The sequence below is a fragment of the Nicotiana attenuata genome, chromosome 12 (genome assembly GCF_001879085.1).
Source record: "Nicotiana attenuata strain UT chromosome 12, NIATTr2, whole genome shotgun sequence".
NCBI lineage: Eukaryota > Viridiplantae > Streptophyta > Magnoliopsida > Solanales > Solanaceae > Nicotiana > Nicotiana attenuata.
In genome coordinates, this window is record NC_032000.1 from 10,420,522 (window position 1) to 10,440,458 (window position 19,937).

Below are 19,937 nucleotides of genomic sequence, written 5' to 3' on the forward strand. Positions count from 1 at the left end.
GTAAGTTGTCAAGATGTTGCATCATTTGTTTAAATGCAGTAAGTTGTCAAGATGCTGTATCATTTGTTCTGCTTTTGGGGAAAAAGTGAAAACCTGTCCCTCTTCTGGGGCGTAGTTGTACTAGGCAAAAATCCTCATTTCTGTGAAATTTAAGTATATTCACCCTTGCACATTTCAGGGTACAAACATTGTGCAATAGCAAAAAGAAAAGAAAAGAAACTCATAAAACTGAGTGTCCACCAGCTGCTGTGAAGTGACTCTCTGCATGCTTGTCGATGAACATGTAGGTGAAGGTTCTTGATTTCATCTGTTACCGCATTGTAATAATGAGATTTCTGTCTGCAAATTTGGCACCTCCAACCTTCCCTTGAAGTTGAGATGGTAAACGAATGACACGTCTTTGATCACCAGCCTCTACCAACAACTCAGACCCTCCTCTAAACTGCAATAACCAGAAATTCTGATTAATTTCACCTTTTAATTTGATATTAGTAGCATCCAATGAACCTACGGGAAGTCTCAAATAGGGAAACCGGAAATGGGGTTTTAGAACTCATAACGACCAGTCTAAAACAAAACACAGAATAAAAGGAGAACAACAACAATAACAACAATGAGCCTTTGGACATGTTAATAGCTTCAATTAGTCAAGGCACTATCAACTTGGATAACCTATCACAAGTTAGATCGCTTTAACCCTGCTATATTAGCAGCCAAAATCATATCATATCCTAGAATAGGAAGCTACTGATGATTGTAATCACTCAACTGCATAGTATAGTGTTTCATATAAATGTAAGCATCAGCTTAATGTTTCATTAGTCAGAGTTCTTTGCAGTTTACCCATTTGAATCACTCGATTAGCTTTAACAAACTTTAATGTGCTAGACAAGTAGGGGGACTAAACAGGTAAGCTGAGTCTTACAACCTGAAGAAACAGATCATTTTTGAGATATACCTCCCCTTTTTTTTAGCTAGAGAAGAGCTTTTTTAGTAGTTCTATCGCAAATGCTTAAAGAAATTATTGATTAGTAAGTGCTTATCCTGCTCCAGAGATTTAATAATTTTTGCTTCCCCTCAATATTTAGTGAAGAATTTCATTGCATTAAAGTTCATAAGAGGATCGCTCTTTGACATCATAGTAGACACATAATGCAAAAAGGTGAAATAAAACATAATACATACTTGATATAGCTTGATTTCCGATTTGTCAAAACCGGGCATGAGAAGTGTGACAGTTTTGTTGGCTGGATCAAAAATAACAGGAGGAATGCTGGTCTTATTAGCTGTTATAGTCAGAAGATTCCGTGCACTCTCACTACGAGTATGCTGCAAAACATTATTCCAATCCAATTGGGCTGCCGTTGAGATATGTGGAACGAAAGCAGAAGGCAAAGGTGAAAAGTCATTAATCGTCGCTCCTAGTTCTCCACTTGAATTTGGCGATGCAAGAGCAAATGCACCAGAAACCTGTGCACCAGCCTGGATTATGCAGCCCCAGTAACGTAAAGCACAAGCCAAAGACGCAGGGCTATTACGATCGACCACAAGATAGCAACCAAATTTTTTCGGTTCTGCAAATATTGTAGACCCTCTCTGCAGCATGCAAAACCAATAAAACCTTTAGTTCAAAATAGACGGCATCTTGAAACAGATCGGTAGCTGGCATACCTCCAATACTTGTTCTAGAAAGTCCCAAATTTCTGAACTCGTTTTCCCATTCAGATTAAGACTTCTACCGCTTAGAGTCATGGCTTCGTCTACAAGTCTCAAAAGAGAGGGACTTGCCAGCCTTCCCAAATCAGTTTTCTCAGCTACGTTGCGGAGATATCTTAAGTATAATCTGTGCATGGAAATAAAGATATGATATGCCACATCGGTTTTGGCATATATGCATATAACAAGTCTTGAGATGACCTAACCTTGCTTTGCTGGTCGCACCAATCATCCTTATCGTTTCTTCAGTACTCATGCCATCATATATAATAATGTCAAATTTCTCTTTTTTGCTATTCTGTTGAACGACATTTACGAAAAACCCAACAAGCCGCTCGAGTGCGAGGGACGAAAATATGGAATCCATTCCAGGAAGTACTCCGAGCTCTTCTCCGAACACCTACTACATTTTGAAAAAAGTTACTTAAAGAGTTACTCATCCATTTTCTGGCAAAAGAATGGCAGATTATTGCACCACTGAGTTACACACCCACCCCTTCAAGAACTCCTTGAGTCATATTAAGACGAGCATCCGCTTGCTTCAGTTTATTGAGAGGTTCAAGGAGCATCTGCAATTACTGATGATAAATGAATCTCAACCAAATGAATAATCTCAAAATTGCAGGAAGACAGGTGAAGTAGGGATTAAAGAAGAACAGACTTTTGTAGTTTCCAATCTAACAGCTGAGAGGTAGTCGTTGCATGTTACTGGCGTTGTCCCAATCTTACAATTCAGAAGATATTCTGCTGTAGGATCTTGAGAATGTATCACCAAGCATGTTTTGAGCCCTGCCATCGCATAATGCTGGTAAGAAAAAGAACATGGCTAGTTAGTCTACCTAACTTTATCATATTCAAGAGACTCATGATTCCTGATATGATACATCATTAGTTAAGGTTGTACAAGGAAAAAGGACAGCAGCTGATTCAGGGACTGATATGGATTGTCTCTTATTTTTATGTGTGTATACTAGATGAAAACATAATAACATCGCAGAACAGACAGTTGATATTGAAAGAAAAAAACAATACAATTTGTGCAGATAATGCCGAGATAACAAACTGCTAAATAGGACATGCTGTTAAAATTTATAGGGGAAAATAGAGCCAGAGACTCAGTGATTAATGAATATTGTGTAACTAACTTGCATGAGCACGAAATGAAAGTTTCATCATCACATACAGAAGAGAGAGCAGCAAAAGCTATTGCTTCTAATGAACCAAATCATGAAAGTCACTATGATGAAACATAATGACTTATTCTTCTATTCTGAGCCTTTGTTGAATATACTCTGTCACAAACCTCATAAATCACAGCTTAGCTCCGGTAAAAGAAGTATTAGAGTCAACAAAAAAACTCAATCTTTTCATAGTTTTGATTAAAATTCAGTTGCCTTGCTCTTTAAAACAAGTAATAGACAAAAGTATTCAACTCCAAAACTAAATATTCTTACAATAGTGAGACTAAATGCATTTAACAACTCTAATCATGAGTGCACGAATGGCTAATTGGAGTGCGGAAATTAAGCTTTAAGCCCTTCGACTTACATTTATAAGAAGAAGAATCAGAGGATGTTCTCGCTCTGACAAGAAAATCCAACATATCCCAATTTTTATTTCTTTCACAATTCAAATCTTTCTCCTGATATAGCACTCAAAATTTGTGTACAAGTCTTGACCTTAAAACTCAACAAAAACTTGAATTTACAGTTTACTCAATTACTTCGCTAAGTCGAATACACCATAAATATTGGGGAATCTACTGTTTTTATGTCACCCAATTCAATCAAAAAACCATAAGCCCTTCTTCTAGCAAATTTTATACTCCATATACAATTTCTACAGAGAGAAAACGAAAGCATTCTTTATCTTATGTATCTGCCAAACAAGCAATTTTTGCCCTCTCACACAAAGCCAAGGTTAATTTAAAAAGCATTAATACAACCTCACTTTTATAACAATAAGATAACATCAATGCTTATAAAAGATAGAACAGAGCAAAAAGATTGAATCTTTAAAGCAAAATTATGTACTAAAAATAACATCTCCATCTAATGCTTATAAAAAATAGAAGAGAGCAAAAAGACTGAATATTTATAGAAAAATTATATAGTAAAGATAACATTCCCATCTAATTCTTATAAAAGATAGAAGCAAGCAAAAAAGATTGAATCTTTAAAGAAAAATTATATAGTAAAGATAAAATTCCTATCTAATGCATATAAAAGATTAGATCTTTAAAGCAAAATAATATAGCAAAGATTAAATTTCTATCTAATGCTATAAAAAATTGAATCTTTAGAGCAAAATTACATACAAAGTAAAGATAACATTCCTATCTAATGCATATAAAAGATTAAATCTTTAAAGCAAAATAATATACTCCAGTAAAGATAAAATTTCTATCTAATGCTTATAAAAGATTGAATCTTTAGAGCAAAATTATATACATAGTAAAGATAACATTCCTATCTAATTCTTATAAAAGATAGAATTAAGCAAAAAAATTGAATCTTTAAAGCAAAATTAAGTAAATAATTGATGAACCTGAGCAGCAAAAATGGCAGAAGTGGTTTTCCCAGAACCCCCTTTACCTAAAAAGGTAATTAGCTTAGTGGGGTTTTCATTATTATCTGAATTAGCACTAGCCATGGCCAAAATTTCCATTCTTGTTTTCCTCCTACTTGGTTTGGCTGTAGATTTTATCGGTACTAGCTGAGTGAAAAAATCAGAAGATGGGTACTTTTGAGTGGAAAATGAGGATATTGTTAAGATTTGCATAGTGAAACTGGACATTTTTCTATGGTCTAAGATGTGAATTAGACTAGCAAGATTTAAGTATTAGCAATTGAGACAAGTTTGGCCTGAGAGTACTGTTGAGACTTGAGAGCTGGAAGGCGCAGTTGATTACGCTATTTTTGTGCTTTCAAAATTTTCTCACATTGGTCCTTAGCTGCATTAAGTTCCCCCTAGTACGAGGTCCGGAAGGATAGGACAACAAAAATTTACTATACACAGCTTTACCTTATATATTTTGCTAGAAGCTGTTTTCACGGCTTTAACTCATGATTTGCCGATCACATAGCAACAACGTTACCATTTACCCTAATGGTAGCCTTGCTGTAAATAATAATTTGGTTCTTATTATAACTATTAGTAACAAAATTCAGCACCTTTTTTAACAAAAAATTATTTCTGCTTAATATTGAGCCAGCATTAAACATCATTTCATTTCGGCCAAATTAGGTTGTTCTTATTGGAGTTAGAGAAATAACGAGAAAATTCTTGTTGACGTGTTTCTAATGGCAGTCTAATATCACAAATCAACTCATTAATTTAAATTATTGCTTGTTGAAGTATTAGGGTCGTTTGGTTAGGAAATAAGTTATTCCATGATTAATTATTCCGGGATTAGTTATCACATTCTTTCATGAGGATAAAAACACTATAATCCCGGGATAACTTATTCCGTGATTAGTTATACCATGATTTTATCCCAACCAAACGTGGGATAAACTCATATCAAATTTAATCTCGGGATTAATTATCCCTTATCTCTCGTACCAAACGAGCCCTTAGTTTTTAACACTACATTACTTTTATCCTGTTCAAAAGACACCACATGTTAATTATCCATTAACATGATAAATACGTATATTGGAAAAGTACAGTCTTTGAATTTGATTAGTTACAATTAATCATTCAATCGACTTGCCTCAGTATCATATAAGTTGGAGTTAATTATGTGAGGCCTAAGAATGCCTTAGCTGAACTTATTTCACTTTATTTAATGGATAATTTGTCTTTTAAAGTAAACTAGAGATTATTTGTCTTTTGATGTTTGATGTTAGATTTACCTAATTCTCTATGAATATTTCCAATCATCACTAGTTACGTGAAGGAATTATATATTAAATCTTTTCTCTCCGATCCTACTCTCAATTTGAAACTAGTACGGTCCATTGCAATAATAAACCCAAGGTTGGGGTCGATCCCACGAGAAGTATGGAGTGTGCTAGAATGTCAAAGAGAGTATGTGAATTCAATGAACTTAAAATAATCTTCAAATAAAAGATGGATTTTCTGCAATTACTTCTAAAATTATGACTACGAAATTTGATCAAACACTTAAATGCGAAAATAATTAGAGAGTAGTAATCAATGAGGGAAAGACTACGGTTGCTCATCCTTCGTGTATGCTATGCTATGGGTATAGATATATTCGATTCCAATCAATCAAACATGTGTTATGACAATAATATCGATGATACCAACTTAGTATTTTCACCACTAAGAGGTTTTTACTCACAAATGCCTTTCCAAGCTATTTACAATTGTATGCAATACAATTGTTCACGACCAAGTAAGAATCTCCCTATTCCTAGTTTGATTCCATTAATTGAGAAGAGATTAATTCCTTAATCTATCCAATTCCTTGCAATTGCTTCATACCTAAACTTGGTTCAACTTTTTCAACTTAGAACTAAGTGTGATAGGCGTTAATCTAGTGTTTGCAACCACCAAATTATACAAGAAAGCATGGAGCAATTAGATAACACAATATTTAGTCATAGACGAATCTATATTAATAACCCATAGTCATAACACCACTCCGGATTCACAATCCTAGCTAATGAGTTTAGCTAGACATGACAATAGAAGAAACAATCAAATTATCTGATAGTTTATATGGGTCCACCAAACTACAGAGAGACCAGGTCCTCTATGAGTTTCCACTGAGAACGCTAATGAAACAATAAGTAAGTAAGACAGGGAGTTTTACGTGGAAAAATCCCTGCTCAAGGGGATAAAAAAACCACGACCTACACTGGTAGAATTTCAACTTCACTATGAGCAACTTTAGATTATAACCTATGCAATCTAGGAATTAAACTCTTAATCCCTCACTAACTTATAATACACCTATTACAAGCCACTTTGCAATACACCTATTACAAAGACTTCAACTCATGACTAACTCTAGTCACGACACAAACACTAAAGGTTTATGGTTTTACAAGGGGTTCCTAAGCAACGCTTCTAGATAAGCAAAGTAGGAATTACAATGAAGAACAATTACAAAGTTACAACTCAACTAAGGACAACAAGATACTAGATTTAGGAACTGGTCCGTAGTAGTGTTAAACTTTGTTCTTGATGCACTTGAGAATTGAATGCTCGAATATCAGATGGCTTCAATGCTTGGAGAGAATTCTCAAGTGTTCAAGTAATGTTTTGTTGTAATAAACTAGTTAATACAACTTGGATGACATCACTTGAATTATGTAATCACTTGGTTGGTCAAAGGACAAGTGACTGCAGAACTGTGCTGCACTGTTTCTGTGTACAATGCAGGCAGTCACTTTCCAGCTGTACAGAGCTGACTTCGTACTGCTGTCAGGGAAACACAAGGGTATCAGGTCCCTGTGTTGATTCTCTATCTTCTGAAGTTGTAGCAGTTCACATTAGCTAGAGTCCGTTGATTTGCGATGTGTACCAAGTGTGTCAGGTTCCTTATCGGGTTCTTTGACAGTAAGTTTGTTAGATCATCAAAACATAAAGTTAAGACATTGAAAACCCATCATTATCCTTTAATCCTGTCATTGATACTAATAGGAAAGAAGAAGATTGAGAAACCCTGATGTCTTGTTAACCCTTAGGAAAACTTACAGTCGCTCATACAATATTCGTCTCTGTCAAAAGTTCTCAAAAAAGACCTAAAAAGTACTATTTTTACTCTTCTAAAAAGTTGACAAAATTATCCTCTTAGGGTCTTGCGTTGCCAAGTTGCGTGGCCCACGCAGGATGCGTAACCCAATACTCTATTTCTTCATATCTCAGTGCGTGGCCAAGATGCGTGGCCACTTCCAGAACTTAAACTTCTAGCTTCCAAGTTCTCCAACTTCGTGGGTGACCTGCGTGGGTGACTTGTGTGGCCCACGTAGGATGGACTTTTGTTTCTTTAGCTTTATTCTTTAGTTTTGGCCTAAATTTCATGGTTTTTTGCAGGAATTTGATGATTTTCAATTTCTTAATTCTCACCCAACTCCATGACCTGCAATTATATCACTCAAAACATAATTAGTTCATTAATCGCATGAACTGGGGCATAACTCTGTTAAGAGGAATAAGAGAAGTTGGGAAAAATACCAACTTATCAACTTCCCAAAACTTACTCTTTGCTTGCCCTAAAGCAAATCAAAACACAAGTCAGACTCATAAGAACAACTAGACAATCAAGCTAGCAACAAAATTCAGCATTCAGCCACAACCTAATTCCAAGCATAAAACTCACAACTTCGGTTGGTACCAATAATTAATCCAAAGCATATGAATCATCACATCTTTCCAGAAATCTCAATTTTAATTCAAGTGCTCAAATACTACCAATCAAAGCAACAATCAAAGTCATGACATGTCACGACCAGGATTTCCCTTCGTCGGGACTATGATGGCGCCTAACATCGCACTCGCTAGGCGAGCCAACGTTAGAAATCCATTCACCTTTTCCTTTATATTTTATAAGTTAAAATTAAAAAAACTAAACCAAACTGAAATAAATGCGGAAATACATAATAATCCGGCCATCTATATACTATTAACAATACCGAAACTGTTACCACCCAGAAACTGATGTCACAATCCACGAACATACTACGAATTACTATAAATACTGGTCTGAAAGAAAGTACATTTGTCTCGAAAGAAAAGAAAACAGGAAAATAGAAACATAGGAGGGGACGCCAGGGCCTGCGGATGCCAGCAGGATTACCTTGGGTCTCCTGGATGAAGTATCTGCAACCGACCTCTCGATCAGCCACTACCAACTCCGAAATTTGCACAGTAAGTGCAGACTGCAGTATCAGAACAACCAACCCCATGTACTGGTAAGTGCCGAGCCTAACCTCGACGAGGTAGTGACGAGGCTACGACGGGGCATTTACAGTATAACCTACATACAGTATATAATAAAGCAAAAAGGAAGTACGGAACGAAATGGAACAATAACTTGCAGTAGATAAATACGGAACTCTATTATCTTGGCAGACTCAGCTATAACCAATCCTTAAGAGAGTTACAATGCTACAGAATAAAATCACAGCAGAAGAAGAATACATAAACAACAAAATGAAGCGGCGCGCATCCCGATCCCACCATATAATCAGTAACAATATGAACATTCACCCTTATTACTCCTGTTGTGGCGTGCAACCCGATCCCACTAGTTCACCCTTATTGCTGCTCAATATATCAACCTTATTCCTCCAGTTGCAGCGTGCAACCCGATCCCACATGTCCACCCTTATTACTCCTGTTGCGGCGCGCAACCCAATCCCACCAGACAATCACATTTCACCCTTATTCCTCCTCAATATATCACCCTTATTCCTCCTATTGCGGCGTGCAACCCGATCCCACCATATCAGTACCAATCACACAATAAGAACAAGTATTTCACAATTTAGCTCAAACCCTCCACAATATTTATGCCTCAAACCAAAGCAAACGGAAATCTATACAATTATGAAACTTCATCAATTAATACTACACAGCGAGACTAATCAAAATGTACCATGAAGCACCGATAAACCAAATTAAACCAATAATGTGAACAATGAACCACAGAACAGTTAATACCTTCAACAAAGAAAAACAACATCTAACAAGAAGAAATTAAACATGGAAGCATCAATAAACATGTAGCAGTTAAGACAGGAAAACAATATATTAGGGACGAGGAAGGGAACGGGCTAAACAGATAATTTGACGGCGCATAGGTACTCGTCACCTCACCTATACTCCACACACATGGATTTTCACATAGAAATTAAGTCGGGGATCCCTAATCCCTCAAGTCAAAGTTAGACACAACACTTACCTCGATCCGACGGCCAACTCAAAGCTCAATTACCGCTTTTCCTCTAGATTTCAGCTCCAATCCACTCGTATCTAGTCATAATTAACTTAATAACATAAATTATTGCTAAAGAAGTCAATTCAAATGCATAACTATAGGTTTCCCAATATTTTCCCCAAAAAGTCAAAAAACCGACCCCGTGCCCGCTTGGTCAAAACTCGAGGTTCGGACCAAAACCCATTCACCCATTCACCCTGAGCCCAATTATGTAATTAGTTTCGGAATCCAAACCCAATCGAGGTCTAAATTCCCAAATTTGCAAAATCCCCAATTCTTCCTAAATTCCCTAATTCTACCATGAAAAAATAAGATTTAGGGCTGGAAATCTAATGGGTGTTGATGGAAATTGAAGAAAATGAGTTAAGAACACAAACCTATGATTTGGTGGTGAAATTCCTCTTCAAAAATCGCCCTAGGTCGAGTTCTAGTGAAGAAGATGTGAAATTTTGAAGAAATCCCGACTTAGGTTCATTTTTAAAATCACTGGACAAGTCTTCATCGCGTTCGCAAGAGACCTGTCGCGATCGTGATGCACTGCGGAAAAAATGGCCTTTGCATTCGCGAAGAGATGTTTGCGTTCGCGATGGTCTGTCCCCCCTGATCATCGCATTCGCGGGCCTAGGACCGCGTTCGCGAAGAATAACTCATGACATTCCTCGCCCACCTCCAATACACTATGTGTTCGCGTAAGGCCGGTCGCGTTCGCGAAGAGCTAACCCCCCCAGTGCTCCGCGTTCGCGATCGAAGCCTCGCATTCGCGTAGAAGAAATCCCTCCCCAGCCCAGCTTGCACTTCGCCTTCGCGAGAGTTGCTACGCGAACGCGAAGCACAAAATATCAGCATACCAGAAGCAGCAAACACATCAGATTTTCTAAGTGCAAATCATCCCGTAGCCTATCCAAAACTCACCCGAGACCTCGGGGCTCCAAACCAAACATGCACAGGAGTCTTAAAACATCATACGAACTTGCTCGCGTAATCAAATCGCCAAAATAACACCTAGGACTACGAATTTAGCACTAAATTGCATGAAATTTTCTAGAAAGTTCAAAAGTTCTATTTTCTCAACCAAAGGTCCAAATCACGTCAAATCAGTCTCGTTTCTCACCAAATTTCACAGATGATGTATAAATATCATAACAGCTTGTACCGAGTTTCGGAACCACAACATGGATCCGGTATCAATAAGATCAATTACTAACCAGATTCTTAAAACCTTTAAAATTTCAGTTTTACAATTTTCATCAAAAAATTATTTCTCGGGCTAGGGATCTCGGAATTCGATTCCGGGCATACGCCCAGGTCCCATATTTTACTACGGACCCACCGGGACCGTCAGAACATGGGTTCGGGCCCGTTTATCCAAAATATTGATGGAAGTCAACAAAAATCAACTTTTTAGGCCAAAAATTATTATTTTCTCAATTTTTTACATAAAAGCTTTTCGGATACACGCTCGAACTGCGCACGCAAATCGTGGAGAGATAAAATGAGGTTTTTAAGGCCTCGAAATATAGAATCGAGTTCTAAAACAGAAGATGACCTTTTGGGTCATCACATGACATCAAAGCCTCTAAATTTGCCTCTTCATCACAAAATAACTTTCTTTCGCTCATTTATCCTAATTGGAAAAAGAAACAAATTCTCAACTCGAGTTTCCATGTGCTCTCACAATCAACAGAGAATCCCACACACATACTATGTCTTTAACAAGAGTGGGATAACAAGTAGAAAGAATTAAGCACTCCCTCTCACAAAGATGTTGAACTGCTCAAAAGTGGAACCAAAGGCTTGCCTTTCGTGTAAATCTCCACTAATGTAGGTGCACCTAGTTCAAAATTATTTAGGACTTGTGGGAATATAATGTAGTATTTTAGTTAGACGTAGGATATCAATATAGATAAGATGTGACTACAACCTTCCTAAGCACTACAATTCAACACTTCAAAACACTTTCTAATCAAAATTTTATTATTTTGCTCCTTTATGAACTTTAACACCGTGCCAATATTTTTTTATTTCACAAATACTTTATTTTTTTAATAAAAATATATACACTTTTGTCAATATGTTAAAGTCATCGCCTTCAATCATTTAGCTTCCACAATAAACTTTTCTCATCAACTCCCCCAAACTTATGCTAAAAGCCTAAGTTGTAGCTTCAAGTGCTCAAGAAGGTCGGCGCATCAAAAGAGGTCAATACAAAAAGGGAAAAGGTTTGTAATGTGGTTGCCGAATAAAAAGCTAAAGGCTCAAGGGGGTTGACTAGGGTAAACTTGCAAAGGGTGAAAATTTTAAGGTACAAGCGCTCCAATGAAAGCCTAAAATCACTTTTCAAACTAAGTGCAACCTAAGATTTTGCTTTGATACACACTTAGGGCAAGTTCTAGACCACAAAAGAAGCAAGAGAACTCAACAAGAACCTTTCCACTCATGGCACATGCAACACTCAATGCGAGAATGTATTCAAGGTCCAATTAAAGCAAATGAACTCAAAAAGTCATACATAGCCTAAAAGACTATTTAGTGAATTAAAGAGCCAAAGATCGAACCTAAAAGTCACAACAAATATCATTACTTCAATCTCTTTTTTTTTTAACTCCCAACAATTCATATGCTAAGGTTTAATTTGTATTGGTACCATACAAGACATAAGTTGGCTAGGGTACAAGAAGACTACCACCAACACTAATTTATTAACTACCAGCTACTACTAAAAATATATAAAGATACCCGGTTCAAAAATTATAACTTTGGGAAAGAGCCATGGCAAAGAAAACCCAAAGTGGTCATTGCTAACTACTAGAAAACATAAAAATATGAACTAAAAGCAGTACCTACAATCATGAATGCCCTCCCTAAAACGCAAAATTTGCATTGTCCTCAATGTAATCAAAATAAGAGTAAGGGAAAAGGTAAAGAGAACTCCCTCGATCCAAGCGCGGTGGTGACCAACAATTCTGATGGGTACTCAGACTTTTCCCCATTTATCACCAACAAATTCAGCTCTCCTCTTCAAATACCCAACCTGTTCAAATTGTAACACCAAAATATATCAAAGTAACATATAAAAGTAATGCTAATTTACTGAAAAAAGAAAAGAAACAATAATGAATTAAAGCAGACAACTTGGGTTGCCTCTAAGAAGCGTCTTATTTAACGTCGGGGCACGACGCAACAACAACCAACTTCACGATTCCATTGGGGTTTCCCCATCTAAATTCCTGGCACTATTTTTTCTCTATCAGTTTCACCAAAATGGCGTCGAAGTCTTTGCCCATTCACTTTGACTATTTTCATACAATCTTCCGATCCCAAATTCACGACACCAAATGGGTATACATTAAAAACTTTGAATGATCTGCACCATATCGATTGAAGCTTTCCTACCAACAATTTGAACCTTGAATTGTAAAGAAGAACCATATCCCTCGGGTAAAACTCTTTCTTCTGATTTTCTTATGGTAGAGGTATTTTTTTCTCCACTTGTACAATGATACCTTATCATAGGGTTGGAATCGCTGCTTGTTCATGGGGTAATTATTTAAATTAGGAAAACCGTCCTCAAGGATTCATCTTGACACATTTCTTGCATATCCTCATCTACCATTTCATCTACTGTATCAGTCACAGAGATCAGTACATAGTCATGCAATTGCTTCATTGACTTCTGGATATGGAAGATTTCTTCTTCATCATTCAAACGAAATTTCAGTTCTCCTGCTTCCCCATCACAAATGGCCCTCCCCGTAGCCAAAAATAGTCTACCAAGTATGATAGGGACCTCTCTATCCACTACGCAATCCAATATCACAAAGTCGGCTGGAAAGTAGAAATGACCCACCTTGACAAGAATGTCAAAAATGACCCCCAACAACTTTTTCAGAGTTCGATCTGCCATAAGAAGCTTCATAGAAGTAGACCTTGGATCACCCAAACCAAATTTCTTGAACACATCATAAGGTATTAGATTAATACTTGCCCCCAAGTCACACAATATTTTGGTGAAGCTTGTCACACCGATAGTACAAGGGATAGTGAATGCCCCCGGATCCTCCATCTTTTTCTCGGCCTGTGAAATGATTGCACTGCACTGATGTGTCACTTTGACTGTCTCAAAGTTGACATTTTTATTCTTGGTGACCAAGTCTTTCATGAACTTGGCATACCCTGGCATTTTCTCTAGTGCCTCCACAAAATGCATAGTAATAGTGATCTGGTTCAGCATGTCATAGAATTTCTACAACTGTCCCTCTTTCTGTTGTTTGAAAAACCTTTGTGGATAAGGAAGATGTGGCCTAGGTAGCTGCTTGTAGGACTTAGGAGCCTCCTTAGTTGCTTCTTTGATTACTTCACTTTCTTTGGGAGGTATATCGATCACATCTTGAAGAGAACTAGGTGCTTGTTGTATCTCTTCAACCACATTTGGCTCTACTACCGGTACATCGACTTTAGGAGGGTCAGCAACTCTAGGAGGTGTAATCTCCTCTTCTTCATCATCTTCAATCAAAATGATTATTTCTTTAAGGACTTGACTACTCCTTGTGGTAATTGCAATGATGTGACCTATATCCTCATTCCCCTTTGGATTTGTAGCAGTATCACTTGGCAATGCTCCACGTGGCCTCACATTCAGTTGAGATGAATTTTGTCCCAATTGATTCTCAATCTTCTTGATTGACATGGTATAAGAACTGACCACTTGATTCATTTCTCTCCTTTCTTTGTCAGACTGCTCCTGATTTTTAATCATTCTCTCCATTATACCTCTTAGCTCGGGATGAGAATTGCCCTTGACTGTTGTAGGGCCTTTGTTGGTTGTAGTTCTGAGATGGACCTCTATTGCGATTTCCTTGATTATTGTTGTTCCAGCCTTGATTGCCTTAGATGGACTAATCCGAACTTTGCCAGTGATTTCCATGTCTCTATTGTCCTTGGTTGTTAGACCTTTGTTGACCTCCTTGATAGTTACCCATATGTTGAGCTCCCTCATTTTGCATTTGGTAACACTGTTATTGGAATTCACCTTCTTAATTTGATCATTGGGACAAATAAATGCCCTTTTGAATTGGTTACACATTGTTGTTTGATTAAAACCCGAACCTTAAACATTGTCCATAGCATTAACTTGCCTTGGCATTTGGCTCTTGGCTAGCAGCTTCAAGGTTGTTGTCAATTCTGTAATTTGTTCTCCTTGAGCTTCCATTTTCCTAGTCAAGCTTACCATAGATGGATCCCCTTAGGGCACATTGGCTCTAGATTTCCAAGCGGCTAATGTGTCGGCCATTTCATCCAATATGTCATCAGCTTCTTGATAATAGAGGTGGGCATAAAATCCGAAAAACCGAAGAACCGAATCAAACCGAATTAATTCGGTATTTCGGTATCGGTTCTTCGGTTATTTGGTATTAATTCGGTACGAAATTTTTTATTGTTTAGTACTTCGGTACGGATTCGGTATCAAGTTTTGATTTTTCGGTATTTCGATATACCGAAATACCAAAATATTTCATATAACTGTAACTATAACTATAAGCCCAACCGGTCAACCCGAATTACCCAACCTTATAATGCGTACTCCAGTGACTAATAATAATAAAAATAAGCCCAAGCCCAACTCCAACTCAAGTCAGATGCTATGAGACATCTACTATTCACATATTACTGCGCTTGTACTTGCAATATGTTCTCAAACCAATATATTTCCTGGTTTTCTGTTTTATCTTTAAGATTTTATATTAATGTTCCTCTTATGATTTTCTTATTTCCACAGGGAGTCTGTAACGAGTTATTGGTAAGCAGAAGAGAAGGCGACTGTTGCACAAATGCTAAGTGCAAGTGCTGGCGCCATTTTCTAAAGGATTTCGTGGTTAAGGAACAAATTACCAATGGAGAAGGACGAGTTGAAAGCGTTCAATTTCCTATTTACTTGGCAATTCTTTAGTTAGCCCACTTGTGACTACACTCGTGTGTCTACTTCTCTTTGTTTTTACTAGATGAGTTTTGGTCCACATACGCTTAGCAAATATTGTAAATTAGAATTTTATTTATTTAATACTTTGAAGTTCGGACGTAGGATCTAGGGGTGGTCCAAAAAATCGAATAAACGGATCAAACTGAATTAATTTGGTATGATACCGAAGCGGTAACGAACCAAACAAGAAAAAAAACTGAACCGTACCGAACTATTTTGATACGATATTTGGTATGCACAATTGGTATACCAAATACCGAAGTACCGAACCGAAGTTTTTAAATACCATACCGAAGTACCGAATACCCACCCCTACTTGATAAGTCTTGTTCATTATATTTCCCCCAGCCAATTGGTTTACATAGGTGTGATTGGTGGTATTAAGACCGCGGTAGAATGATTGCAATAGCATGTTGTCAGTTATGTCATTGTTTGGACATTCCTTAATAATTCCACGATATCTCTCCCATATTTCATGTAATGCCTCCGTGGGAAGTTGTCTAAACCCCAAAATTTCATCTCTCAGTATGGCCATTCTCTCCTATGGAAAATATTTGCCCGAGAACTTCTTCACAAGTTCGTCCCATGAGTGAATTGAGTGATTTTAAACTCCAACCAATCTAAAGCTTTCTCTCTCAATGAGAACAAAAATAACCTCAATTGCACTACTTCATCCGAGACATTTGATTGCTTGTTCATTTGGCACACATCGATGAAGTGCTTGAGATGTTTGTTGGAATTTTGATTGGGGTCTCCTGTGAGATACCCTCTATCTTGAAGCATGTTAATCATCACACTAGTGATTGTGAAGGTACCCCTTTATCCTTGGGTGGTACAATCACACTAGCATATCCTCGATTTCACACCGCTTCTGATGGATCTTGTTGTTAAAGCGGTTTCCGTTGGTTTTGATTTGCTGCTCGGTGTGCACGGGGTGCTTCCTCGATAAGACCTAAAGGCATATCGCCAAGATCTTCTTCCGCCATCACAATCTACACCAAAAGCAAACGAATCAAATTAACAACGAAGAAAAGATAAGAACTCGAATAAACACACAATATCGCGGTAACACAAGAACATCGTACTCCCCGACAACATCGCCAAAAATTTGTCTTGTCCAATCCTACTCTCAATTTGAAAGTAGTACGGTCGATTGCAATAATAAATCCAACAAGGTTGGGGTCGATCCCACGAGAAGTATGGTGTGTGCTAGAATGTCAAAGAGTGTAAATTCAATGAACTTAACGTAATTTTCAAATAAAAGATTGATTTTCTACAATTACTTCTAAGGATATGACTGTGAAATTTAATCAAACACTTAGAATGCAAATATAATTAGAGAGTAGTAATCAGTGAGAAAAAGCATTAGGGTTGTTCATCCTTCGTATATGTTATGCTATAGGTATAGATTTATTCGATTACAATCAATCAAACATGTGTTATGACAATAATATCAATAATACCAACTTAGTATTTTCCAACACTAAGAGGTTTTTACTCACAAATGCCTTTTCAAGCTATTAAGAGCTGTATGCAATACAAATGTTGATGACCAAGTAAGAATCTCCCTATTCCTAGTTTGATTCCATTAATTGAGATGTGATTAATTCCTTAATCTACCCAATTCCTTGCTAATTGCTTTATACCTAAACTTGATTTCACTTTTCCAAGTTAGAACTAAGTGTGATAGGCGTTAATCTAGTGTTTGCAACCACCAAATTATACAAGAAAGCACGGAGCAATTAGATAACACAATATTTAATCATAGACGAATCTATATTAATAACCTATAGTCATAACACCACTCCGGATTCACAACCCTAGCTAATGAGTTAGCTAGACATGACAACAGAAAAAATAATCAAATTATCCTTTAATCCTATCATTGATACTAATAGAGAAGAAGAAAATTGAGAAACCGTTATGTCACTTGTTAACCTTTAGGAAAACTCATGGTCGCTCGTACAATATTCGTCTCGGTCAAAATTTCTCAAAAAAGACCTAAAAAGTACTATTTATACTCTTCTAAAAAATTGACAAAATTATCCTCTTCGGGTCTTGCGTGGCCCAATATTTTATTTCTTCAGCTCTCAGTGCGTGGCCCACACAGGATGCGTGGCCATTTCCAGAACTTAAACTTTCAGCCTCCAAGTTCTCCAACCCGTGGGTGACCTGCGTGGGTGACTTGCGTGGCCCACATAGGATGGACTTTTGTTTCTTTAGCTTTCTTCTTCAGTTTTGGCCTGAATTTAATGGTTTTCTTGCAGGTATTTGATGATTTTCAATCTCTTAATTCTCACCCAACTCCATGACCTGCAATTATATCATTCAAAACATAATTAGTCTATTAGTCAGATCAACTGGGGCATAACTCTATTAAAAGGCATAAGAGAAGTGGGGAAAAATACCAACTTATCAAATCTTACTTCACCTTTATATTTCTTGTACAAGATAAAAAAAACACTATTCATCTATATTCTCCACTACAAAATTAGTTGGATAATGAACTTTTTAAAAATGGGTCAAATATGGATAAGAACCATATTATCCACTTAGAAATGGATAACCCATGGATAACTAATGGGTATAACTTTTACATTTACAAAGAGTCAAATTAAGAGTTTCTCAAGTTTGAGAGACTCGGAGTTCTCCCAAAAGTGATCCTATCTAACCCATTTTTTATTCGTATTAAATATGGGTCGGATCATATATTTTATCCGTTTTTACATTATCTATTTTCAATCCATATATATCCGACCCAACTCGCCCGTTTGGCACCCCGATACAGGATAAGCTTGCGTGCATTTATAATTCTTTTATAGTTTTATATTTTAGTTCAATTACTCGCTAATTTTGTCACAATGAAAATCTCACCACGCAAAATAAACTGCTTGCATGTACTGTCATAAATTCATAATAAGGCTATAAGCACTTGTATCTCTGCCCATGATCATGCATTTACCTTGAACGAAACATGCCAATGTTATTTCGGAAGGAAAAAACGTACGTATCTTCTCAGCTACCTTGACCTTGTAATATGGTTATCAATGTAATTAGGAGAAAGGCATTTATCTTTTTTGTACTTATTAATTTCTAGATACGTGCATTGCACGTGTATCCCATATATAATGTAGACGGTATAAATCATACTAAAACTGTAGTGTAATGACTAACAAAAAATTTGAAGTGAAAAAAATCAAAATCAACAATTAAACTTAAATATATAAGCATTTCGGATAAGATAAAAGCACTCAAGTAGACCAAATTAAAAAAGGGATGGTCCTTAATGGAAAAGGAAAATTTGCCAAATGCACAATGCTTGACAACATTGTGCACTTTTATTTTTTTGAGCATGAAAAGGTACTTATATTATAACATAGGTAGGCTAATGCCCGTGAACATTGTCATTAGTACATATGCCGTCATAACCTAATATTACGCCTTGTATGGCACTATCATTTCCTAAAGCAGCCATACGACCACATTGGTCTCTAGAACAGTGTCTAGCATATGCATACCCAACCTGATCTTTGTCATATACATCTAAGACAAGTTTAGGTGGCAAAATAAAAGAACATAATTTATTGTAGCTACGTTGCATTAGTGCTGCTTTTGCCAAAACATGAGCCACCATATTCCCTTCACGGAAGCTATGCTTCAATGTGATTGTCCCCTGCCTGGATGCCTCTTCCATTAACCACCTGCATTCATGAAGTAAGTTATTGTAAGTAGGGTAATCATCACTAAGGAGACGTATTACTTCAGTGGCATCAGTTTCTACTTCAAATGGGAAGGTGTGTTCCCTGATAATTAATTGAAGTGCATGCCGAAAAGCTTGGAGTTCTGTTTGTATTGGTGATGTTGCTTGAATTTTCTTGTAGTAGCCTGTCTTCCATTTCCCTTTGTAGTCATGAACTACTCCACCGATGCCCCCTTCCAGTAAGCTGCTTTTGAATGCACCATCGATATTAACCTTAAACCAACCTTTTGGTGGCGGCTGCCATTTAACAATCACCTTTATGATTTTATTGTAAGTACTGATCGTGCCTGTGAGAAGAGTGTATTCTAGTGTTTGATCAATAACCTTTTTAACATTGATGTGAGAGTTGGTGTTGTTGTGGTTTTTATGGTTTCTGTTGTTCCATATGGCCTAAAGAGCAAATGGTAATGCATCTTTCCAAGTTACATAATTAAAAGAAATCTTAGGAGTTGTATCCCTTAGTAACTCCAATCAGTTATTAATCAGCCCATTATTGTTAATAGACACTCCTAGGGTTTGCCAGAAAGCCTGAGCTATGTTACATTCCCAGAAAATGTGGTATATAGATT

General features: G+C 36.9%; 2 protein-coding genes across 2 annotated transcripts; both read right to left on the reverse strand.

The window, feature by feature from the left end:
* LOC109235282 (uncharacterized protein At1g26090, chloroplastic) lies at positions 25-4,668 on the reverse strand. Its single transcript, XM_019401336.1, has 7 exons — positions 4,264-4,668; positions 2,378-2,521; positions 2,211-2,285; positions 1,923-2,116; positions 1,672-1,843; positions 1,186-1,596; positions 25-442 (listed from the first exon to the last, which is right to left on the reverse strand). Exons 1-7 carry the CDS (start codon positions 4,510-4,512, stop codon positions 311-313), a joined length of 1,377 nt encoding a protein of 458 aa, XP_019256881.1. The 5' UTR covers positions 4,513-4,668; the 3' UTR covers positions 25-310.
* LOC109235873 lies at positions 12,606-13,862 on the reverse strand. The gene is made up of 2 exons (XM_019402122.1): positions 13,194-13,862; positions 12,606-12,662 (listed from the first exon to the last, which is right to left on the reverse strand). The coding sequence occupies exons 1-2, from the start codon at positions 13,860-13,862 to the stop codon at positions 12,606-12,608; spliced, it is 726 nt and encodes a 241-aa protein (XP_019257667.1).